At 38.4% G+C, this 26,733-nt stretch overlaps 2 protein-coding genes across 2 annotated transcripts; both read left to right on the plus strand.

Moving 5' to 3' along the window:
* Window positions 1–15,370: 15,370 nt before the first annotated feature.
* Window positions 15,371–20,486, plus strand: ACET3X_008690 (uncharacterized protein; the record flags this gene model as incomplete). Its single annotated transcript, XM_069454891.1, has 7 exons — window positions 15,371–15,649; window positions 15,717–18,405; window positions 18,512–18,776; window positions 18,910–18,939; window positions 18,998–19,035; window positions 19,097–20,014; window positions 20,068–20,486. The coding sequence occupies 7 exons, from the start codon at window positions 15,371–15,373 to the stop codon at window positions 20,484–20,486; spliced, it is 4,638 nt and encodes a 1,545-aa protein (XP_069304292.1).
* Window positions 20,487–24,015: 3,529 nt separating this feature from the next.
* Window positions 24,016–26,019, plus strand: ACET3X_008691 (uncharacterized protein; the record flags this gene model as incomplete). Its single annotated transcript, XM_069454892.1, has 4 exons — window positions 24,016–24,165; window positions 24,310–24,562; window positions 24,610–25,011; window positions 25,061–26,019. 4 exons carry the CDS (start codon window positions 24,016–24,018, stop codon window positions 26,017–26,019), a joined length of 1,764 nt encoding a protein of 587 aa, XP_069304293.1.
* Window positions 26,020–26,733: the final 714 nt, after the last annotated feature.

The raw sequence follows: 26,733 nt of genomic DNA on the forward strand, positions 1-26,733 counted from the left end.
GTAGTAATTCTTTAGTATCTAGAATAACTAGAATATCTAGTATAATACTACTATTTTCCTAGTACCTTAGATTCTATAGTTTTATATTACTTCTATCCTCTTCTATAATATTATCTTTAAGATACTAGTAGAAGAGTTTTAGCCTTTTTCTTAGTATAGTATATAAGAAAATATTACTATTAAGGTCTTCTAGGTAGTAAGTTCTATAGTTAAGCCTTACCTTTTATACTTTATATAGTCTTAGCTATCTTATATTAGTTTTTTATATTAAATTCTAAAGAAGTACTAAGTCTTTAGGTATAATATCTTCTTAGTAAATTTCTTTTATATTATTTTAATAATCTTTCTTAGTAGTATATATATAGTTAGTATAGGCTATAGCTTCTTTAGTAAACTAATCTCTAAGATTAAACTATATTACTTAGATTATAAATAGCTATACCTAATCTTTAACTTACTAGAATAGTAAGGTTTACTATATTAGTAGTAATAGTTTAATTAGTAAGACTAGGTTCTAGCTAATAACTAACTAATATAGAGAGTAGCTAGTCTATTCTTATATTAAAATTCTATCTACAAGAAGTACTATAAGAAGATTCTTAACCTATAGACCTAGGAGTTTTACTAGAGTATTTATAATAGGCTTATATCTTTCTTTAATCTTACTTATTACTTATAGGTTATATACTAATAACTATATATAGTTAATTTTATAAGTTTTTACTAAATAGTTAAGTACTTTAGTAAAGTCTAGTCTACTATCTACTATAAGTTTTCTTATTATACTCTATTTATATATAATATCTTTATAAATAAACTTAGTAATAGTCTTAGACTAGTTATTTAATAGTATATAGGCCTCTAGTTATCTACTAAGATAGTCCCTTATAATTACTAAGTACTTCTTTTTAAAGTATTATAGTATATAGACTATATTAATAGTAACTATTTCTTAGATTATAAAGCTATACGTATTAGTAAGTATATCTACTATCCTTTTTAATAATCTTAGTTAATAATCTAAGTATATTACTAAATATCTATAAATATAGTTATATATCCTATTCTACTAGTAACGTTATACTAGTATTAAGTATACTATATTTACTTTATAATATCTAATCTATTAATAAATATTCTATACTATAGTAAATTATAAGTTAGGATTATTTATAACTCTCTTAATAGCTATATTATATAAAGTTTTCTTAAATAGTATTCTATCTTATATAAAGAAGTTTAGGGCCTTCTTTTTCTATACCTAAAGTTCTTATAGGGTTATATCTCTTAGTATTTTTAAGTTTAATAGGAATTAGGTGTACTATTTAAACGTATTAGTAAACTCCTACTAGAGTATTCTTCCTTCTAGTAATAGTAAAGAAGGTATATTAACGTTCTTAATTATATAATTAATAAATTCTTTAAGATTATCTTTAAGTTCTTCTAGTAGTTCTTATCTATCTAGTTTTAGGTACCTTAAGAAAGTATCTACTATTATATTTTTCTTACTTAGGATATACTTAATATTAAAATCCTAGAGTATAATAGTAGATATCTATCTATTTATTACTAACCCTAAGTTATCTATAGAGGATCTATTAAGCTAGGTAATAAGAGTAGCTATATTAGTTTTAATAGTAAAGTATACTTTATATAGATATATTTAAAACTTCTTTAAGGCCTATAGTACTACCTTATTTTCTAACTTTATAGAATACTTTATTTATTCTTATATTAACTATAAGGTACTTTTAGATTAGACTAAGTAATATTTACTATCTTCTTTAATTTACTTAATATATACCTTTACTTTATCTTAGCTAGTATCTATAATAAGGAATATTTTATTAGTAAAGATATCTAAATAATCTAAATTAACTAGTAATAGTACTAAAAGAATAGACTATTATAAGGTAAATAGAGCCTTATCTTATTCCTCTAGCTATATAAACTCTATATACTCTTAGAGGAGATAGAATAGGGGTTTTACTACTAGAGTAAAATAGTTAACCTAAATATAGTAGTATATATAAATACTTATAAATAATTAAACCTTTATATAGTTCTTATAAAGTAGCTAGTTTAAAATCTTATTAACTTTCCTAGTATTAGGGTACTAGCTATCTAGACTTACCTTATATCTTACTACTTCTAATTATTCTATAAGGAAGTAGTATTTCTTCCTATTTACTATACTTCCTACTTACTTAATATCTACTAGGACCTAATCTAGTTATTAGATATATTCTAGAATATACTATTATACTCTAAGGAAAGATTCTTCTCCTCTATAGTCTATTTTAGGTCCCCTAGAAGTAATATTATCTATAAATAGTATTATCTCTAGCTAATAGTCTTTTAGGATCTTTATTATTACTCTCTAAAAGGTAGTAACTAAATTTATAGTACCTATAACTATAGTATAAGATTAAATAAGGCTAATTAGAGTCTAGAAAGCTATTATATCTTAACTATCTAGGTAGAAGGTAATTTAGTTATAGCTAAAGAATAGGTCTATAAGAAATATTATCTTATAGCTAATAAAGTATTTAAAAAACTTATTAGTAGTAGGAGGAAGATTTACGTCTCTTATAGTAACACTATTAAGTTTTTATATATTACTAATCTAGTATACTCCTTTATCTTTCTTAGGGACTAAGTACTATAGGTTATAATATTAGCTATTATATCTTTCCTATATACCCCTATTTAATTACGCGTTAACTATTATAATTACTTCTAGTTTAAGGGCCTTTAGGACTATAAAGCTATATATCTACTATACTTTATATAGTATAGTCCTTATTTTATAAGGTAGGTAAACGTCTAGATAAATCTACCCTACCTCTTTAAGTTACTATAATAGTGTACCTTCTTAATTATAGAGTATTTTAATTATTATATTATACTTTTATAGTGTAAGCTATTTTCTAATATATAACTTAGTAATCCTTTCTATTATTAGTTAGGTTCCTCTTAGAAATATAGTATAGTACTATTTAAATAAGTAGTTATAGGGACCTAGATTAGAGTTTTAAATATTAATATATAAGCGTTAATATTTAATTACCCTCTCCTTCTAGTCCTTATATCTAAATTCTACTTAGCTTTAGCCTTTATAGACTTTTTTTTTTATTATTATAGTATGTTTAGAGACTTTTTTAAGATAAAGCGCTAACTAGGTAACTATAGGCTTATATAAGCCTATATTTAGTATAGCTAGTACGTACGTAGTATATTATAAATACTAGATACTAAAGATATATAATAGTATTATACGCCTACTAGAGATAAGATATAACCTTCTAATATATATACTATCCTCTACTATCCTCTACTATTTCTACCCTTTATAACTACCGCCCCTTCTTAAGAATAACTAACTAGCTACCTATAGTATATCTACTACTATCTAATAATTAGCTTTAGTTAGAGGAATATTAGTATTAGCGCTATCTACGCCTTATTCTCTTATTTTTATACTATCTATCTAAATTCCCTCTCCTTAAGCCTAGGATATTAATTATTAATTACCCTCCTAATATTACCTATTTACTATTATAGCTAGGTGTTAGTCTCTTAGCTTAATCCCTTTCCTAATACTAAGATAGTAAGATAGCTAACTATAAAGACTTTACTACTACTAGTATTATTAATCTAGGCCTTATAGATAACCTCCTCTAGATCCTTTAGTATCTATATTCTACTCTTCTTTACTATCTCCTCTACTTTAATATTACTAATATTAGAGGTATTAATAATATTAATATTATCTACTATCTTAGTCTATAAGAGGTAGTAGAACTTAGGTAATTACTTATTTAACTTATTAAGGACTGCTCTAGGCGGCTCCTAAGTATATATAGGGTAGGTATATTACGTACTTATAGATATATTAATTAGTACCTATCTAGCTAGGGTTTTTAGGCTAGGCTAGAAGACCTCTTTAATAAAGATAAAGAGGAAATATATATATTTATATATAGTGCGATTTAATTATATATAGTGCGATTTAATTATATATAGTACGATTTAATTATATATAGTGCGATTTAATTATATATAGTGCGATTTAATTATATATAGTAGGATACTTAAAGTTAGTATTAGTATAAAGGTTAGAAGTAGCTAGGCTTTTATAGAAATATATAAAATTCTAAGTAAGCTTAATTATAGTAAAGATACTATATCCTCCTCCCTTTATAATATATTATAATTATATTACTAGCTAATACTAGCGATCCCTATTAGGCCTACTAAGGTTTAATAGGTATCTTTTTAGTTACCTTTAGTAAATTTTTTTAACTTTAGTTTTTACGTATAAACGTTAGAGCTTTACTACCCTAAAATACTAATTAGTCTAGCGTTTAAATTATATTATTACTTTATCTTTTTTTATTAACTTTTATAACTAATAAGTAGAGGGATAGCTACTTTTTACTTTTTTAAAGTTTTATTTTAATAATACCCCCCTACTTATAGAAAATAAAAAATTATATCTAAATTCTATTAGTACCTCTTATCTAAGAATATCTACTAGCTAGACCTTCTTATCTACTATTTTATATAGTATATATAAGTTATTATTTCTTTAGATAAGAAGTAATTATTTTTAGTTTATATATTCTTAGTTTAACTTACTTATAATTATATACTAACTAAATTCTAGTAGACTATCTAAGTCTTCTACTTTACCTAGAGCTATTATAAAGACTAGATTTATCTATTATATTTAACTTTAGATATCTTATTTACTAAAGATTATTCTATACTCTCTTAGTCTAGTAGTAGGATTAGACTATACTACTTTATAAAGATACTTTACCCTTACTACCTTAGGAGGATATTAATTACTATTTATAACTATATTAATTATACTTAATCCTAAGGACTTACTAATAAGTAGGTATACTTCCTTTATATTTATACCTACTACTTATTCTCTAAATCTTTATTATCTTTATAGGGTATTATCTATAATAGGAAATAGAGTACTAAGTTAGATACTATAAAAACTATATTCTTTATACTATCTTCTAAGAGTATCTTATATATAACTCTCCTAAAAGTATTATATTAAATAGTTATCTTTATATATATATACTAAGGACCTCCTAGTATTACTAATTAAGTAATATTAGTAACTATTTAGAAGTTAGTAAGTATTATTACTAAACCTATTTATATAGGTATATTAAAAGCTATTCTAATAAAAGGATTATATATACTATTTACTAAGGTAACTCCTTAAGGCGTATTACTAAGTTTATAATATATAAGTATATATAGTATTTTTATAGCTCTAGCTATACTAAGTTATAAGATATTTATCTAGGTGTTAGTATTAATTAAGTACTTTATAGAGTTACTATTAATTATTACTTAGTATTTAGGTAAGTCTATTTATATATAAGTTTATCTATTTTATTAGTATATACTATATACTACTTTAGTAAAGAGTATATCTAGTTCTTTAATCTAAGTATTACTTCTTCTAGTAGCTCTATATCTAGTTTATATACTTAAATTATATAGATAAAGCGCGCTATACTTTATACTATTATATATAGTTATACTATAATAATTATATTCTAGCGTTAGAATATAGGTAGCTAGGTTAAGGTTAGTAATAGCTAGCTAATTAGATTATATAGTAAAATCTAAATAATATCTAGAGAACCTAGATTCTATACCTAACCTAACTTCTAATATATTAATACTTCTACTACCTTTAACTAACTCTATATCCTTATCTAAAAGATTATATAATTACTTTTTTAGTCTTTCTTAACCTATTAGGTTTATAATAGTAATACCTCTTATTTCCTAATTAAGTAAGGCTATTAGGATATAGTTAAGGTTTATATAAAGTAATTCTTATAATCTTTCCTTAGGTAAAGTACTTATAAATTTTATAGCTTTCTTCTTATATCTTTATTATAGTTATTTTAGATCTATAGATATATTACTATTAATAGTTACTAACTAAGGTAGCTTAATAATAAAAAATAAGTCTTCTTCTTACTATATTTCTTAGTATTTATATATAGTATCTATTAGCTAAGAATCTATAATAGGATTATTAGAGACTATAGGGGTACCTTTATATAGCTCTTTAGTAATCTTATATTCCTTATTATTCTTAGTAGGTCTTCCTTATTTCTAGATATCTCTATTTCTTATACTATCTATATCTTATAATCTTATACTATTCTTAGGTTTAGGGTATATTATAGCGTTAGCTTTAGAGAGAGTTCTAAGAGTAGATTCTCCTCCTTTTAGGATAATATTTACTATATTAACCTTATCTAGTTAATAGTCTATATTAGGTAGGTAGGGGTTAAATAGTTAGTCTTAGAACTACTAGAATTAAAGTAATATATTATATTTCTCTTTATACTAGTCTAAAGAGGAGGTAATATTAGCTAAAGCTATAGGGTTTCTTAGTCTAGTATACCTTATAGCTAGACGTAAGTCTCCTCTTAAAAACTTCTTAAGAATAATACTTAAAGCTAGCTAGTTAAGGATATTATTAGTAATATTAAAGTATTCTCTAATCTTAGCTTTTAGCTATTAAAGAATAAAGTTAAGAGGAACTAATCCTAGGATCTCTCTAAGTCTTAAATATAGAGGGCTAAAGTAGTAAGTCTTATACCTAGTATCTAGGTCCTAGTTAAAGTTAATCTACCCTATCTTCTTTAGGTAATTATATAGGTTATAGTTCTTAACCTAATATCCTATCTTATTATATATATTATATATATTATAATATTCTCTACTACTATAGTTAGCTATATCTTAGTTTAGAGCTATATTTCTAAGTGCTATAGTAATAAAGGTACTATTATTCCTTTTATTTAGAAGTCTAGCTATTATAGCTTTAGTAATAAAGTATATATAATTACTTAACTTCTTTAGTAACCTAGACATATCTAGATAGGCTATTAGTATATCTACTATAGCTAGTTTAATCTTTATATCTCCTAGGGACTTAATTAAATCCTCTACCTCCTTATCTATATTATTTAGAGTAGAAGGAATAGTAACTACTTTCTTTACTTTAGATATAGCTTCCCTTACACTTTCTAGGGTAAAGGTTACTTTCTTATTAGATAATATAATATATTATATTTCTATATCTATATTACCTCTTTCTTAATAATATATCTTATTAAGACTATTAATCTTCTTATAGTAGGATTTTAAGAATATATATATCTAATCCTTATTATACGTAGACTAGTTATTACCTATTAGAGTATTAGTTATATAGTATATAATTACTTCTTTATCTAATTAAGGTAATCCTTTAAAGAAAAGAATACTAACTTCTACCTCTAGTAGCTATCTATTATTAATATAGGTATCTACTACTAAGGAAAAGTAAGTATAGTACTCTACTAGGCCTAGCTAATCCTAGAGGTAGAAGTATAAGTATATTTATAAATAAGATTACTTACTTATTATTACTATAGTATCTTTATCCTACTACTACTCCTTTATACTTATTTAGAGCTATAACTAGTTTTTCGAAGAGTAACTAGGTAGCTATTTTAATATATAAGAGATAGTTTAATCTATATTAAATAGGTAGTCTAGAAGTATAGAGACTTTTATCTTATTAGGGATATTTCTATTATTAGCTTATTAGTTAAAGTCTTTAAGGAACTTAGTAATATCCTTTCCTATAAAGATAAAACTAGTGTACCTAGGTCTAGCTATAAATAAAACTAGGTTACTTAGAGTAGATTTAATATCTCTACTAGCACTAGTTATTATTAATAAAGCTTCTAGAGTAGCTTCTAAAAGATTCTTAGATATTAATAAAAAGAGTAGTTACTATTCTAAGTTACCTTAGTATTAAATAGCCTTCTAGTTCTTCTTTATATTATATAATATAGAAGAACTTATAGATTAGTTCTTCTTAGAAGAAGTTAAATTAATATAACTAAATAATTAATATATCTAAATAATAGACGTATACTTTAATAATTTAAGTGGTATATATAGTGTATGCCTCTTATAGTAACTACTAACTATCTCCCTTAATTACTTCTCTAGCTTATCTATATATACTAGTAGTATTACCCTTTAGGTCTATTAGATTAGTATTTTCTATATAATATTATTTTTAAGGGGGGTTATTATTTAGTCTATTAAATTAGTATTTTCTATCTATAGTATTAGTATAAGTAATTTCTATTCCTAGGTATAGTACTTATTTTTAAGAGTAAGTAATATTAGTCTAAGGAGTTACTTAATAGTATAGTATAATATAGCTTCTAATAGTCTCTTCTAAAGAATCTAATTATAATAGGGTCTTAGCTACCCCCTTATAGGATAACTAGTAGTGTTAGCTATATATTAGAATTACTTCTTTACTAAGTTAAATAGTATCCCTATAGGCTTTACTATTTTTTATATAGGTATTAGAGTATATAAAGATATTAATATCTTAGTATTAAAGTTTTATCCTCTATATAGCTAGTAATACACTTATAAATAGGTAGTAGATAGAAGTAATTAATTATTATAAAAAGAGTAGTAAGTATATTCTATACTATTAAAGGAAAAACTTATAAAAGGTTCTATAAAGGTTTAATACTAGATAGATAACTAATAATCCCCCCCTTAATATAGAGTAGAAAGAGTACTTATAAGGAAACCTCCTTACTTACTCTATATACTATTATATTAATAGAGGAGTTATTTTATAAAGATAAGAGATAAACTTCTTCTTTAAATTTTAAAAGCTTCTATAATATAAAGAGATAATAGAGATATAGGATTTAAAAACTTAAAAGAGAAGACTATATAAAATAATTCTAAAATATACTTACGTAATTCTAGCACCTTTTTTTAGTATATTTTTTTTTAAGTTAAATTTAAAAAAGATTTAGTTTCTAAACTATATTTTATTTTATACTTACGTAATACTTATATAAGTTACTTTATTATATACTTTCTTTAGCTAAAAGGATATACTAACTAAAAAGTTATATAGGATTTAAAATATCTTTTTTTAACCTTAACTTTACGCCTACTTATTTTCCTAATAGTACTTACTAAGCTAATCTGTTAGTAGCTACTTATACAGAGTAAGTTTTTCTCTTTCTAAATATATAAAACGTTAGTCTCTAGCTATCCTAAGTAAGAAGTTATATTAGTTTAAAAACTAAAACTTTTCTAGGACCTTTTTATTTTTATTACCCCTCTATATTAAAGAAGATATTTCTCTTTAGTAGTAAGCTTTAGGCTAGAGTATTAAAGTAGAAGTTAAGAAATATAAATTCGAAAAGTAGTTACTTAAATATTTCTATAGCCTTAAGTACTATAGTTAGAAGCCTAGAGGTAAGCTATAAACTATAGTTATTAACTAAAAAACTCCCCCCCTAGGCCTTAGGGATAGGGCCTATAGTATTATCTTATATTATATTACTAAGAAATTTTAAAACTAAGCCTAAACTATCTTAGTATATTTAGAAGTCTTTTTTTACTTATAATACCTCTCTATCTATCCTTTATATTATACCTTATACTACCTTAATATCTCTACTATTATAATTACTACTAATACTACCTAGAGATTAAGCTCTATTATATTATAGTAATTATATTTTAAGAGTATAAGTTATACTACTACTATTATAATTATAGTTATACTTATTCCCTCTTAGGCCTTAGGGATAAGGCCTATAGTATTATCTTATATTATATTACTAAGAAATTTTAAAACTAAGCCTAAACTATCCTAGTATATTTAGAAGTCTCTTTTTACCTAAAATACCTCTCTATCTATCCCTTATATTACGCCTAGCTATACTACCTTAATATCCCTACTATTATAATTACTACTAATACTACCTAGAGATTAAGCTCTATTATATTATAGTAATTATAGTAATTATAGTAATTATAGTAATTATAGTTATAGTTATAGTTATAATTATAATTATAATTCCCTTTAAGTAGCTATAAAGCCTATATATTAGTAGTAGTACCCTTATATATTACTACTATAGCTATTAAAGCTATTATAGCTATTATACTATACCTATTACTATTACGTACTTAATAGATCTTATTATATTATATCCTAAGCCTTCTATATTATTAAATTAATTATCTACTACCTATACCTATCTTAGCTCCTTAATAATATCTATAATATATAGTAGCTAGTCCTTAAAGTCCCTATTATAGACCTCCTCTAAGTACCTATACTACTTATTAGTTATTATAGTACTAGTAACCTATATATTATATATAAACTAAACCTATATATCCTAAAGAAGAGTAAATAACTTATTAGCTTTATTTATACCTTTCTTAGCTAGTATAATAGTAGTACCTATAAAGAAGACCTTAGTAATAAATACTAAGTCCCTAAATATATAGTTAAATTCTTTTTTAGTAAACCTATATAATAGGCTAAGAGATTAAATATAAGTCTAGAACTTATACTTAAAGTTACTTTTAAGGGGGTTAATCTTAATAATAACTTTATACTTACTATACTACTTAATAGTAGCTACTATAGTTACTAAGAGGGTTACTAGGCCCTCTAAAACTAAGCGCTTTATACCTATAATAATATTATATATAATAACCTTTATATTAGAGATACTAGAGTTACTAAAGTTACTAAATGTACTAAATATACTAGATATATTAAAGTATAGGAGTTAAGAGAAGAAAATTTAAGTTACTTAAATATTTCTTTACTCTTAAGTACTATAGTTATAAGCCTAGATATAAGCTATAAACTATAGTTTAAAAACTCCTCTTCTCCCTAATAATTTTTTATTTTCTATAAGTGGGGGGGTATCATCAATATAAAACTTCAAAAAAGTGAAAAGTAGCTATCCCTCTACTTATCAGTCACAAAAGTCGATAAAAAAGATAAAGTAATAACGCGATTTAAACGCTAGACTAATTAGCGTTTTATAGTAGTAAAGCTCTAACGTCTATACACGAAAACTAAAGTTAAAAAAATTTACTAAAGGTAACTAAAAAAGATACCTATTAGAAACCTTAGTAGAGGTCTAATAGGGATCGCTAGTATTAGCTAGTAATATAATTATAATATATTATAAAGGGAGGAGGATATAGTATCTTTACTATAATTAAGCTTACCTAGAATTTTATATATTTCTATAAAAGCCTAGCTACTTCTAACCTTTATACTAATACTAACTTTAAGTATCCTACTATATATAATTAAATCGCACTATATATAAATATATATATTTCCTCTATATTATCCTCTAGGAGGTCTTCTATCGTAGCCTAAAAACCCTAACTAGACTAGTACTAATTAATCTATCTATAAATATATAATATACTAGCCCTATATATACCTAAGAGCTACCTAAGGTAGTCTATAATAAGTTAGATAAGCGATTACTAGAGTTCTACTATATATTCTAGGATAGTAGAGTATCTAAGAGGGATTAGATTAATACCTATATTAGTAATATTATTATAGAAGAGACTATTAAGGAGAGGAGGATATAGATATAGTAGAAGAAGGTTAAAGAGGTTAGGCGTAAGGCTTAGCTTAACAGGCGAGCTCCTTATATTTAGCTATATCTTTCTCCTTAACTAGGGGGGCTTTAGGTAGGAAACCTAGGCCTAGCTATATAGGTAAGTAGTTAATATTAAATAGGTAATAGAGGATTAAAATCCTAGGCTTAAGGAGAGGGAATTTAAATAGATATTATAGGGATATAAGAATAAGGCGTAGATAGTACTAGTACTAATATTCCTCTAACTAAAGCTAATTATTAGATAGTAGTAGCTACACTATAGGTAGCTAGTTAGTTATTCTTAAGAAGGGGCAGTAGAGGTAGTAGTAGTAGAGGTAGTAGTAGTTACAAAGGGTAGAAATAGCAGAGGATAGCGTATATATTAGAAGGTTATATCTTATCTCTAGTAGGCGTATAATACTATTATATGTCTTTAGTGTCTAGCGTTTATGACATACTACGTGTGTACTAGCTATACTAAATATAGGCTTACATAAGCCCGCGGTTACCTAGTTAGCGCTTCATCTCAAAAAAGTCTCCAAACGTGCTGTAACAACAAAAAAAAAAAAAGTCTGCAAAGGCCGAAGCTAACTCTTCTCCCTAATATTACTATAACTTTCTAGAACTACCTAGAGTTTAGGGCTTTAGCTTTAACCTATCCATTGTTAAATATATATAGCTATATATAGTAAAAATAAGTATTTAGGAAATATACCTTTACTATAATTTATTATAGTATCTTTTAATAGTATTATACTTACGTCTTTTACTAGTATGTTTATTATTAAAATAGTTATAGTTATAGTTATAATTATAGTTATAGTTATAGTTATAGTTATAATTATAATTATAATTATAATTATAATTATAATTCCTTTTAAGTAGCTATAAAGATTATATATTAGTAGTACTATTACCTAAACTCTTTTATAGCTACTATACACTAAAGTCTTATTATACTATATCCTAAGCCTCCTATATTATTATTATTATTATTAAATTAATTATTAGCTATACCTACTTTATATAATTATAAGATAGGGATAAGCTAGCTAAGGACCTACTATAGCTATCTATTATAGTCTCTACTTATAACTATCTTAATATACGCCTCTTACTCTATTATAAGTATACCTTTAGCTACTATTATATTACTTAGCTTCTTAATATAAATATTTTACTCTATAGTAATAGATAACCTTACTTCTATATTTATCCTAGTACTAGCTAGTAAAGTAATACTACTTAAGTAAATAAGAGTTATAGTAAATAGGCTATCTATATAAAGAAGAATTTTATATTACTCCTTAGTAGTATTATCTAATAAGTTAAGAGAAGAGAGGTAGGTATCTAAGAAGGGGCTTAAGATACTATAAGGCTTAAGATTATTATAGTTTAAGCTAATTTAATCCTTAGTATACTAGTACTTTACGTCTACGTTAGTATTAATATTAAGTACTATCTATAACTCTAGGAATTACTACTTAACACTTATAACGTAATTATATATTATAAGGCGTATAATATTAAAGAAGGTATTTCTCTTTAGTAGTAAGCTTTAGGATAGAGTATTAAAGTAGAAGTTAAGAAATAGAAATTTAAAGAGCTAGTAGTTACTTAAATATTTCTATAGCCTTAAGTACTATAGTTATAAACCTAGAGGTAAGTTATAAACTATAGTTATTAACTAAAAAACTCCTCTTCTACTTTAACTCCTCTTCTCCTTAATATTACTATAATTATTTAGAACTACTTAAAGTTTAGGGCTTTAGCTTTAACCTATCTATTATTAAATATATATAGCTATATATAGTAAAACTAAGTATTTAAGAACTATACCTTTATTATAATATATTATAGTATCTTTTTATAGTTTATACTTACGTCTTTTACTAGCACGTTTATTATTTAAATAGTAGTAGGTTAAGCCCTATCCTAGTAGTATTCTATCTTTAACTTAGTAAACACCTTAAGATAGTTATAGTATACTAAAATACTATTAAGAGTTATTTAGGGCTATTTTAGTAGGGTATATAGTAAGTTAGTAATAGAGTTATAATTCCTAAAATAGGTAATTAAAGATAAACCTTAGTTAATTAAACCTAACCTAGAACTATAAGTTTTAATAGATTATAAGGGAGAACTAATTTTCAGTGTCCTATGGTCGTATGTGAAGGAAATAGCTGTGGTCGGATTATACGACTCCGGCACACAGATGACAACTCTACATCGGTATACGGAAAGGCAAGCACCACTGCAAATCGCCATGGTATTGCGTACCAAGCCGGAGCTGTGGGTCCTGGGTTCTTAGTGTCTAGTGGGTGCGGATTTTGACATTTAACGTATGCATGCGTGTCGCTAAGTGGGCCGACGTCGGTGGAACCTTGAAATCGATCTGTAAGAGTTAGCATTGGCCTACAAGCTGCAAACAATGCTCTGTCCTCACCGTACGAAGCTTACGAAATACTGTAGCTGCGATGCGCTAAGATCCCTGCTGTTGTCGGTGTGGTCGTGAAGGTTTCCGGCATAATGAACCTAGCCTTCGCTCAAAGTTGCTTCGCTACCTAGGTACGTTCCCTCGCCCGTGGTGGAAGTAGACGCATGCGTGGAATAGAACGCTATTTTCACTTCAACTATCTAGTTACGGAGTCGGTCGTATAGAGGTTGTCGATGATTCTGGCTAGGAGTAGACGCTGGGTCGGTGTTGCGCAGACGCTGCATCGGGCCGCCACGTGAAACCCGACGCGTCTAAAGCACGAAAAGTCGCGTCTCTCGAAGCGCGTTGCAGAGGAACATGATACGACGTCGATACGATGAATATCTTGATGGCACAGTGAATTCGTCTTGGCCTCCTCGGGGTTCCCTTGCTTCCTGAGTGCGTATGTGCCTAGGTATACATCACGCTCTTTCTCGGTCTCTGAATCCGATATCCTAAGACATTGGCTACATGACGACGTTGAGCGATGTAGAGCTACTACTCTCTTTGCCGTTTTTCGCTGCAGTATGTTGATGGTCAAACACTACTGATGTTACTGGGCCTACTTAACTCGGATTGCTAGAAGATTGCGAGTCTAGATGAATACAAGGAGCGAGGTCTCGTGTCTGGCAATGCAGTCGCAGCATTCCAGAAACTTCAGGACTGGACGAAGCGAGACGGAACGAAATAGGTGGGAGACGTGATGGGCTTTTGCTTTTGAGTAGCGTGAATGGAACCGGTGAATGATCAGGTAGCAGCAAAGCAAGAGCCGTTGGGCGGGCACGAAGTGCCCCACCACTTTGCTTTTTCAGATAACAGGCCAACACTACGGCCGCACGAGATGGACAAGAGACGATATGGCCCGAGTTGGCGACGAACACATTCGTCAGTTGTTTGCACAGGTTGTAGTTGGAAATGGCATGCGCACGTGATGTGGTGTTCTGACGTCTGCGAACGTGTTCGGCGGGATGGGGATCGGACAAAGTCCGGCCCATCGGGTCGCGACGTTTGCGGACGAGCTGCACGTGGCGACGGTACCTAGGTACGCGCCTCCAGACGGCAGCCACACCGCCGTTGTGCCGTACGGGATTGCTAATTCGATGGATGCAATGAACGCAAGCCGTTGATATCGTCGCATCGTCCATTACCACATACAAGAGGCTAGTTGCCCGTCTAGCTTGCGGCGTTATCGGGAGTTTGGGCTAGTAAGCAGCCATGATTATATCATACCGACGGCCCGAGCTCTGTACTCAAAAGTGCCCTCGCGCCGCGACCGCTCACACACCTTCTCGCCGCTTTCGACGCCCTGGTTTGCCTCCACTCTGCGATACACAGAGTCTCGGCAGTCACAAGCACCATCCGATCGATGCAGGGCCAACAACAAACGCCCTTTCTCTCCAGCATCCCGCTCGCGCATGGCTATCTGACGGCCTCGAAGCACGACCGGCAGCCACTATGCGGTAATAGCGAGGGCTGGGGCCCAATCAGCCCTATACGGTACGACTTCACACCGTGTTTCCTCGACGTGTGGATAGCCGTGGTTGGCGTGTTTGGGATTGTGGGTGGAGCTGGCGCGTTGTGGTATCTGTACACCAAGTGTCCGCCTCAGCCTGTCAAGCGCAATTGGCACTTTTTCGCCAAGTTGGTATGGAATATATCTTGAGACCGTCAGGTGACTAGGGCGAACAGTGGCTAACCATTTGCGCCGCCAGATATCTCTCGGTGCCCTCATTGCCACCACTGCTGTGCAGGCCGCGCTTCAGATCGAATACTACAAGGACGTATGGGCCAGCGACTTCCGTTTCTGGACGTCCATCATCACTATCGTCTCCCTCTGCGTCGTCTTCTACATCCAGTACATTGAGCACTGGCGCTCGCGAAATGCCAACGGCGTGGTTCTCTTCTACTGGCTCTTCCTGCTCCTCGCATACGCTGTCAAGCTCCGCTCCCTCGTTTCGCAACAGGTATATCGCGAGCATGTGGCATACTTTGCAGTCTTCTGCGCCAGTGTTGGGTTGGCCGGTCTGTCATTCGTTCTGGAATGGCTGGTTCCGAAGCGCATGAGCGACTACGACATGCTTGGCGATGACGATGAGTGTCCATATGAATACGCAGACGTCTTCTCCGTCTTGACATTTGGCTGGATGACACCTCTGATGAAGCAAGGCTACAAGACTTTCCTCACCCAGGACGATCTCTGGAACTTGCGAAAGCGCGACACAACCCGACACACCTCGCAGACATTCGAAGATGCTTGGCAATACGAGATGGAAAAGAAGCACCCTTCACTGTGGGTGGCAATGTTCCGCTCATTCGGTGGTCCTTATTTCCGCGGCGCTGCCATCAAGACTATAAGCGATGTCCTGAACTTCGCTCAGCCTCAGTTGCTCAGACTTCTGATCACCTTTGTCGATTCGTACCGTAAAGACTACCCCGGACAACCTCAGCCTCTCATTCGTGGCGCCGCGATTGCACTCGCCATGTTCGCCGTATCTGTATCCCAGACCGCCTGTCTGCACCAGTACTTTCAACGCTCTTTTGAGACTGGTATGCGCATCAAGTCGTCGCTTACGGCTGCCATCTACTCCAAGTCTACGCGTCTATCCAACGAAGGTCGTGCGTCAAAGTCAACTGGTGATATCGTCAACTACATGGCCGTGGATACACAGCGTCTGCAGGATCTTGCACAGTACGGTCAACAGCTGTGGTCTGCCCCATTCCAAATCATCTTGTGCATGCTCTCACTGTACCAGTTGCTTGGTGTTAGCTGTTTCGCTGGTGTAGCTGCCATGTTTGTCATGATCCCTATCAACGGTGTGATTGCACGATGGATGAAGACATTGCAGAAGGAGCAGATGAAGAACAAGGATTCGCGTACCAAACTGATATCTGAGATTCTCAACAACATAAAGTCTATCAAGCTCTATGCTTGGACGACCGCCTTTGCCAACCGTCTAAACACTATCCGTAACGACCAAGAACTCAAGACACTGCGCAAGATTGGTGCGACTCAAGCATTCTCGACCTTCACCTGGTCCACCACTCCATTCTTGGTCTCGTGCTCAACTTTCGGTGTATTCGTCTTGACGCAGAACCGTGCTCTGACGACTGACATTGTCTTCCCTGCTTTGACGCTCTTCAACCTCCTCACGTTCCCGCTTGCTATCCTTCCCATGGTCATCACTGCCATTGTTGAGGCTAGCGTAGCTGTTGGCCGTATCACTGGCTATCTGACCGCCGATGAGTTGCAGGACGACGCTGTTATCCGCGAAGACGCCGTGAACGAGATTGGCGACGAGTCGGTTCGCATCCGCGATGCTAGCTTTACTTGGGACAGGAATGCCGAGCGCCGAGCCCTCCACGACATCAACTTCACCGCGCACAAGGGAGATCTCGCGTGCATCGTCGGTCGCGTCGGTGCAGGAAAGTCGTCGCTGCTTCAAGCAGTGCTTGGTGATCTGTGGAAGATTCATGGAGAGGTCGTGCTTCGGGGAAAGACTGCCTATGTTCCACAGTCAGCTTGGGTTATGAACGCCTCTGTTCGCGAGAACATTGTATTTGGTCATCGTTGGGATCCTCAGTTCTACGAAAAGACTGTCAACGCCTGTGCTCTGCGAGATGACTTTGCATCGCTTCCCGATGGTGATCAGACCGAGGTTGGTGAACGGGGTATCTCACTTTCGGGTGGCCAAAAGGCCCGTCTTACACTTGCTCGTGCTGTGTACGCTCGCGCGGATATCTATCTTCTGGACGACTGTCTTTCAGCTGTTGATCAACACGTCGGACGCCATCTTATCGACAACGTACTTGGTCCCAAGGGTTTGCTTGCGGGCAAGACCAGGATTCTGGCAACCAACTCTATCCCGGTCTTGATGGAAGCAGACATGATTCTGCTCCTACGCGAAGGCAAGATTTTGGAGCGAGGCAGCTATGGACAACTAATGGCCATGAAGGGCGAGATTGCTCAACTGATCAAGACATCTCAAAACGAGGACCAAGGAGAGGATGATAGCACCCGCACATCTGATAGCATCATGAGTGATGAAGACTCTACTGTCTATGGTGGTAGTCCCACTGGTGAAGACGACGAGGAAGACCAAGCTGAAGCTGAGGCGGCACAGGAAGGTGGCGCGCATCTTGCTCCTTTGAGAGTCGGAGGCGGTACGGCCCGCAAGTCGAGCTTCCAGACTCTTCGCCGCGCTAGCACTGCAAGTTTTAAGGGACCTCGTGGAAAGCTGACCGATGAAGAGGGTGGCGCGTTGAAGAGCAAGCAGACCAAGGAGTTTTCCGAGCAAGGCAAGGTCAAGTGGTCTGTATACGGCGAATATGCAAAGACCAGCAATCTTGCAGCCGTCACAATCTATTTGCTGCTGCTCCTGGGCGCCCAAACATCATCAATTGGTAAGTTGCAGAATCACGGGTGCTTGCAAACCATTGCTAGCGTGACCAGCACGCTATTGGCTGGTCACTTTTTCGTCTTCTCGGGGTTGACGCTAACATCATGCAGGCGCAAGCGTATGGCTAAAGCATTGGTCCGAGATGAACCAGAAGTACGGTGGAAATCCTCATGTGGGGAAATACATCGGCATCTATTTCGCGTTTGGTGTAGGATCTGCTGCCCTTGTCGTCGTGCAGACATTGATCCTCTGGATTTTCTGCTCCATCGAAGCTAGCCGAAAGCTACACGAGCGGATGGCGTTTGCCATCTTCCGCTCTCCAATGAGCTTCTTCGAGACAACACCTGCAGGACGCATTCTCAACCGATTTTCAAGGTAGGTCGTCTTCCACATTTGGATTCATGCCCGCGGTCCGGCCCTCGCCCCTTGATAGCCGTGTGTTCGCCGTCCCGCGCGCATGACCCTGGACCCAGTTTGCATAGCGGCATCTGGCTAACTTGCTTGACAGTGACATTTACCGAGTCGACGAAGTTCTAGCGTGAGTTGATTACTACTCTTCGAACCAATGCCAGTGGCTTTCTAACACGTACCTCTAGCCGAACGTTCAACATGCTCTTCGTCAACTCCGCTCGAGGTATGCAACCACCCCACATGCATCCCGTTTTGTGTCACAGTTGACTGACTGACCGATGTAGCCGGGTTCACCCTTGTCGTCATCTCGTGGTCGACCCCAGTCTTCGTTGCTCTCATCCTGCCGCTCGGCGCGCTTTACCTTTACATCCAACGGTATTACCTGCGCACTTCGCGGGAGCTTAAGCGCCTGGACAGCGTTAGCCGCAGCCCCATCTATGCCCACTTCCAGGAGAGTCTCAGTGGTATGAGCACGATCCGTGCGTACAACCAGCAGAAGCGTTTCGAGATGGAGAATGAGTGGCGTGTCGATGCCAATCTGCGTGCATACTACCCTTCGATCAGCGCCAACCGATGGCTGGCTGTTCGTTTAGAATTCCTTGGCTCAGTTATCATCTTGGCTGCCGCTGGTTTCGCTATCATTTCCGTTGCTAACCACAGCGGCCTGTCGGCTGGTATGGTGGGTCTGGCCATGTCGTACGCGCTTCAGATTACGCAGAGCCTCAACTGGATTGTTCGTCAGACTGTTGAAGTGGAGACCAACATCGTTTCTGTTGAACGTGTGCTTGAGTATGCCGCGCTACCCAGCGAGGCGCCTGAGATCATTTCCAAGAACAGGCCGCCAATCAGCTGGCCGTCTCAGGGTGCTGTCACTTTCGACAACTACAGCACCCGATACCGGCCTGGTCTTGATCTGGTGCTGAAGAATATCAATCTCTCCATCAAGCCGAAGGAGAAGATTGGTGTCGTGGGTCGTACTGGTGCGGGAAAGAGTTCGCTTACCCTGGCACTGTTCCGCATCATCGAGCCTGTCGAGGGCAACGTCAGCATCGACAACCTCAACACCAGCACCATCGGCCTTCTTGACCTCCGTAGACGCCTGGCTATTATCCCTCAAGACGCCGCGCTCTTCGAAGGTACTGTGCGCGACAATCTCGACCCCGGACACGTCCACGACGATACCGAACTCTGGAGTGTACTAGGTAAGTCTTCGTTAGTCTGTTTACCAGACGCACTATCTAACTGACCCCCACAGACCACGCCCGCCTCAAAGACCACATCTCCTCCATGCCCGGCCAACTCGACGCCACCATCAACGAAGGCGGCTCCAACCTCTCCTCCGGCCAACGCCAACTCGTCTCCCTCGCCCGCGCCCTGCTCACACCCTCCAACATCCTCGTCCTCGACGAAGCGACCGCCGCCGTCGACGTCGAAACAGATGCCATGTTGCAAACTACACTCCGCACTAGCATGTTCAACAATCGGACCATCATCACCATTGCGCATCGCATCAACACGATTCTGGATAGCGATCGCATCATTGTGTTGGATAAGGGTGAGGTGAGGGAGTTTGATACGCCGGCGGAGCTGGTTAGGCGAAAGGGCTTGTTTTATGAATTGGTAAGGGAGGCGGGGTTGTTGAATAGTTTGGATATGAGTCAGTCTTCGAGCTGAAGGGACTGGCGTTCGCATGAACTATGATTGATGCGTACGAGGTCGGGGGAAGATGAAAGAGGGGTTGCGGACCAGTGGGGAAGGGGCGTTTCCATAATTGCGCGCTTTAGAAGAATGTGTGGAGAGGAACCGCGCGGATGGTGCTGGTTTTGGGGTACTGAGTTACATGTTTGTGTAGTGGGAGGCGGAGAGCGGAGGCGGAGAAAAAGAAAAGCAAGTAGAAGATTAAGTTAATCTTAGTAGAAGTGTGTATAAAATTGTAATACTGGTTTTTGACTCGCAATCTTTTTTCTGGAACCGAGCATGCTTTGAGGGTGTTGGGTGGGTGGATACAACGCGAGGGTGCTGCGGTATCATGGTAGTACTTTCATGTAAATCGTATCGTGAGTAGTAAGTCAAAACAAGGTACTTTTGAACCATCGCCGCTTTGAACAGGCGTAATGGTAGATTGGTGTCTTGCTGGGTCGTCGGTATCTCACGAATCATTATACATGATATCATATGCCATGTTATGCGTGAACAGCTGTTGCAGCCGCGGAACAAAACATTCCATTTTAGGCGATACATTGTTTTACATCACATGCAAAGTCAAGCGGCACAAAACGACCGTTCGTACGATACATGTTTTCTCATGTTAATTCTACTGAGAAGAAAGGCATTTGCTGGCCATTCACTTACAGCCAGGTATCGGAAGGCGCTCGGATGTTTACTCCCATGGGAGAAAGCTCGGAAGGATTCTGTTTCTTTACAGAAGTGTCACAGCGACCGTTATAGTCACATGGTGAGGCGAGATAGCTGACCGGAATCTGGAATGCGATTGGCATCTCATGACTGCAGCTACCCGACACGAATTCGAACACCAGAGACAAGGCTGTCAACTGCAGCGGTGAAAGCAGTACCTAAGCGCGCTTCTCCCATGGGCGACACGAACCGAATGACGATAGCCAGGTGACCATCACTCTATTCCATCTATCTTTGGCACCATGGTTACTTCTCCATCGGAGAAAACGTTTCATCACCCCTACCTTCCGAACCCCGCAGCCGCCGTGTATCGTCATCTAGCGGTGAACGTTATGCACTCCAATCCAGCATCAAGATTGCCATCGCTGAACGCACACTCGTGAAAGATTGCCGACCCAATAGCCGTCTATCCAGCTCGCTCGTCGCACATCATGGTACCCATGCACTTTCGTTACGAAGCGCATGCGTTTACGCTAGTGGTAACTCCGCGCGGAACCGGACGCCGAAGCCTACCGGTACGCGAGTACTTTGTGTGCAAGGGACATTTTGCTACCTTGCTGACACGAGGGCATAGAGCAGTGTGTCACAGCCTTCCGTTGAACAAGGCACATCACCTTCCGCTTCTACGCGGTGGCGCATATATGCTGGATGCTAGTGAGGAAAGATCAGTAGCGTGACTGGCTACGAGGCCCAGTCGGGTATCCGGGGCATGGGTCTGTCATGCGTGTAGGCCAGGTTTAGGTTGTAGGCTAGCGGCCCGTAGCCGTGTGAAAAGAAACTGTGTAACGGTGCGGCACGTTATCTCCACTTCTACTGTTCCAGTGTGGCGCGGTCGAAGAAAAATCCAGGTTCCGGTTCTGGGTTGTCGTATACGGTATGAGCTCATGGCCAAGTCGTGTGAGTTACGGTGGGCTGTTTGCGGTGAGTGGAATCCCTACGTGCCGAGAGTGAGGCAGCAGGAGGGTAGTTGCATTGTGCGGCCATGTGCAGAAATTAGTCCATATACGTACTGCAACAGTGCGCAGGCGTTAGCGAGATGGGCAAAACCTGTCTAACTTGTCTTGGGCGAACTCGCATAGCATCATGTCGATAAGATGTATCAAGATCGATTCTCATCTCTGGCCAGCAGCCTGGTAAGCGGGTGAATGGGCGAGGACCTGGCCGAGATCGCAAGAGATCCTGTGAAGGATTTTTGTATACTTCGTTTGGATGCAGTGCTTGGCGCTATAATGGGCGTCGTATAGTAGGGATGGAGACCCTTCGGCTTTTTGGAGGCGTCATTTCCGTGGTTCGGGGATGCGGATACGTCTACTTAGCGCTCCTGCCACATGTAATGCCCACGCCTCGTGCTGTATACTCCAACGGCCGTGCTATGGTTGGCAGCGGCAATGTGCTAAGTGAGGGTGGAACAATGGGGACGATCCAGAGATAGATGCAAGGCGTGGGATGATAGGTGCCTAACCGGCTTCTGGCCATGGGCGAGACGCCATCGTAAATTTTGTCGCAGCGTGGGATGTGTAGATGTGGGGTTGAGAAAGCCGCACCAGTTACCAATACAGACGCATAGTCTGACGTCAATATAACCTCCGGCCACAGTGATGGTGAGCATGCAGTCATCTCTCAATGAGCTCCTGATCAGAACTGCTAATCGTAGATTGGCGGTCTCGAGATGCGATTTGCATCATGGAATCCTCCACAAAGACCCCGAACATGCCATACGACACGCTTCGACACTAGTGTGTATACACCCATACGCAACAACGTCAGGATCCCTGCCCTACCCGCAACTGGCCACCTCTTCCGGTTAGACGTCGACTGAGCGGAAGCGCAGGATATCCAGAAGAAGTTACATCGTGCAGTCGGGGAAGTGGATTGACGCCAGAGCCAGGTCCACAAGCCTAATCCAGACCCTAGGTCGGTTCAAGTCTCTCAAGACTTAACGGTTACTGTAGCCTCATGTTCAACGTCCGCGGACCAAGAGTTTCATGCACTGTGCTCTGTGTGTTTGCTTGAAGAGGTCAGGATGCCTGCGAGGGTAGGTGCAGTGTGCAGGAGATAGCAGTCCAAAAGTCTAGGGCTTGTCATAACGAACTGAAGCCTGCTTTATAACCTGAGAGCCTGGTTAATACATTCGGTCCTATTATTGTTGTTCCATCAAGACCTCGTTCGTTGCTTTTTGTACCCTTGATACTGCGGCTCTGCCTGGGTTCGCAACATCTGCACCCACGACATTCGAAAGACCGATTAGACTTGGGTGTTGTCCTCTAATTCCGCAAACAGATCTTTCCGGCTGGCTACTGGTACCTCATCCAAGCACCTTCGGTGTGTTCCATAGGATTGTGGCGACATTGATCTTTTCGCTGATGAGTGTAGCTGCGCCTTCGCACTACTACTGAACCCAACACCGAGCTCAGGCTTATCTCGGATCTGCAACCAGAAGAGGGGCATCTTTCGTTCGCCCAAAAGTTGGGGTGTGGTCCGCAACTTGCGCTTTTAGGTAAGCAATGCCAGCGCAGGATGTTAAGCGAAGCATGCGCAGCCAGAGCTATGCACAGCGAATCATGTCTCGATCCTCCCCACCATCTCGTCCTCTCACTTCGCTTCGATATTTTGCTACAATGGGATGGTTCCTGCTGAGTATGACATGTCAACTGACCGGTGGACAGCCTATACTTTTTGTTCTGGTCGGGCGCCGAGGAACGACGATATATGCGCATCTCTTAGAGAAAAAGTTCTGTCGAGCAGTTCGCGGGTTCCATTAGCTGCAGCTCCATAGCTACCCACCTGCATGGCGAAGTTCCGGCCCGTGGACCCATTAGCCCCTCCCGCGAGCGACCGGCAGCCAATGCAGACGAGCGACGGCGCTACTATGATGGGAGACTATCGTGACGTAGACTCTTGGGCGATGGTTCGTGGTGGTGAAGTCGAGCAGTCGTCTGTGAGTGTTGCCTTTTTTTTTCATGTCTTGGGGAGTTGACGATGTTTTGGCTTGCTCCTGCGCTTTGAGCGGCTGCAGTGACCAAACTACCGGGACCCTGGTATTATCGGTAATAGCGATGGGCATATATGCTGAATCCTTCAGGCAACATCCTCGGAAGCTGTCCAAACCGCCACCAAGCACAAAGGACTAGAAGCAGATGTCGCCACTCCAATACCCATTGGCTGTTGGAAGGTCATCTCGCCCAACGGCCGTGAGGAGCGCGTCTTCAAGCCGATTCCCGGCTTCGAACATTTGTTCAACGGCCCAGCACAGCCGCAGCGAGTCTCACGTCCGGAAGAATCGCCTGGGATTGTTGTGCCGCCAGTCTACCAGCCTGTCGTATCCCAAGTACCGGGTAAGATAGAATGCTTGCTCTGAAAGCTCCTTCGCTAACTGGTCCAGCTACGCCAAGAGAAGACCAGACGAAGAAGCGCAAAAGAACTCGGCCACAAACAAGAGCAAGAGGACGCCCAAGTCAAGCCGTAGCCTGGTCGCTAAGCGAAGATGACGATGACGAACAGCACTACGACGGAGATGTCACTGCGCTGACGGCAAAGCCCTACACCTTCTACATTGGCGATGTGCATGAGCTCAAGCGCTTCTTCCGCAGACGGCTGGACGAACTCACCATGAAGCCAGTACGGCCCATCGTCACAGCTTGGGTCAAGCTGCTGGAGCCGAAGCGTTTGGCCAGGTTCGGGCCGTACCACAAGAAGCTGCCTCACGAACAGCCCCAGAAATGTACCCCGCCTTGGTGGCCTCGGGATGTGCCCTATGAAGAACCCTCTCATCTGGACAAGGATGGTAAGCACTCATTCCTGTTTGTGACTGGGTCTCAACTTACTCTACGCAGGTCTGTTGACGTTGGCGGTCGATCTTATGCTCCAACACCGTAATATCGACATGTTCAAGCGTACTATGGACTGGGCTAGCAAACTCAGGACCGCAGCGCACTACGCCGTAGAAGCCACACCGCCGGATCAGTTCTCTTCGTCCAAGGGTTCTGCCTTCAGCGAGAGGATGCAAGCGCGAGCCCTGGACGAGATCATCCCAAATCTTTTCGACGTTGCGCAGTTATACCAGGAACATTTGGCGAGATATTCCCTGTACGAAGGCACAAACAACCGAGATCCTGGTATAGGCAAACATGTCACCTGGCAGCCACTTACGAGGCCGCCGCGCCATGCACCCGGCCCTAGGAAGCGCCTTCGACAGACCAACATCGAGCAGCCTCCAAGGATAGATTACGATGCCCACGATTCCGGCCAAGAGACCGAGGTTGACAACACCACAACCGAGTCGCATCTGCGGCTACAGGGAAGCATGCGGGATCCGCGGCAACAGACTCACGTCCCCGTTCATGGACCTCCAGCTCTGCATGCACAACACATGCATGCAGGCAGCTCCACGACAACGCCCAGTACCTCGTTTGGTCAGTCGATGCACGCTCCCCACCCGAGCGACGACATGGACTTGGACGTCAAGCATGTGCCATACCAGGATCAGACTTTGGGCCAGAGCAACTTCCATTACCACCAGCCAATGCAGTTCTCCGCTAGTCAGCAAAGCTATTGTCCTGTCTTCCAGGCTCAACAGGTTGTTGGCGACTCATCCGGTGTAATCCCAGCGTCCACATGTTTATACGAGCAGCCATTCTCCCTGTTCCCAGCTTTCCATCCTCACGCCGAGATTTCAACATCTTCCGACAGTGCTGGGTTTCCTTATTACCACGATATATTTGCTCCGTCAGTTTTTGTGGACTTGCGGAACGTGAACAGCGCTAGCTGTCACCCAGAAGCTTCTCACAACTAGCCGCCTGCGAATTAGCGTGCATATCTTGCGATTGCCTACATGATGATGTCTTTGTCCTTTTGTTGCTAGTTTTCTGTTTCCTCGATACGACTGATGAATGTAACGTTCTCTTTGCTCGTCTTGTACTGCTGCCACGTTTGTCGAGCTTCTGTTCCAGCACAGCAACTGGGTGGTCATGCCATGCTGGATGCTTCGGCACACTTGCTGGGACATGTTTTGGTGCGATTTCTTAGCTCTATCTTTCTCGATGGTCCGCGTCTTGCAATATACCCCATACGACGTCACGCCGCTCACGACTGCATTGCAAGGACCCTGGTACAACGGTTTACGGCTGCGTGGTGGAGGATGTAATTGAATACAAAAGGAGCATGCTTGGTTTGGGACTGTTCTTGTTAGAAGGCGTTGTCAAAAGCTTGGGGTAGTTTGTCTTTATCGGAGAGGAGGCGGGAAGGTGCAAAGGGAGATAAGTGGTAGAAAAGACATGTCAGTACGAGACATGGACAGAGAATATTTCGGTCATGTTAGATGTCGAATCAAGATATCGAGTCAAAGCGTTCCTTGGATGCGATGCGTGAAGTTGTGGGTGGCGCTGAGGAGAGAGGGGTGAAGATGATTGGGGCCGGAAGTGTGAAACTTAGCGCGGATACTCGGAGCTCCACAGGTAGCTAATGCCAAGGCGCCCGACCGCGTCACGGGCCCGGGCTCTGAGCTCAC

This window comes from Alternaria dauci, chromosome 8, assembly GCF_042100115.1.
Source record: "Alternaria dauci strain A2016 chromosome 8, whole genome shotgun sequence".
NCBI lineage: Eukaryota > Fungi > Ascomycota > Dothideomycetes > Pleosporales > Pleosporaceae > Alternaria > Alternaria dauci.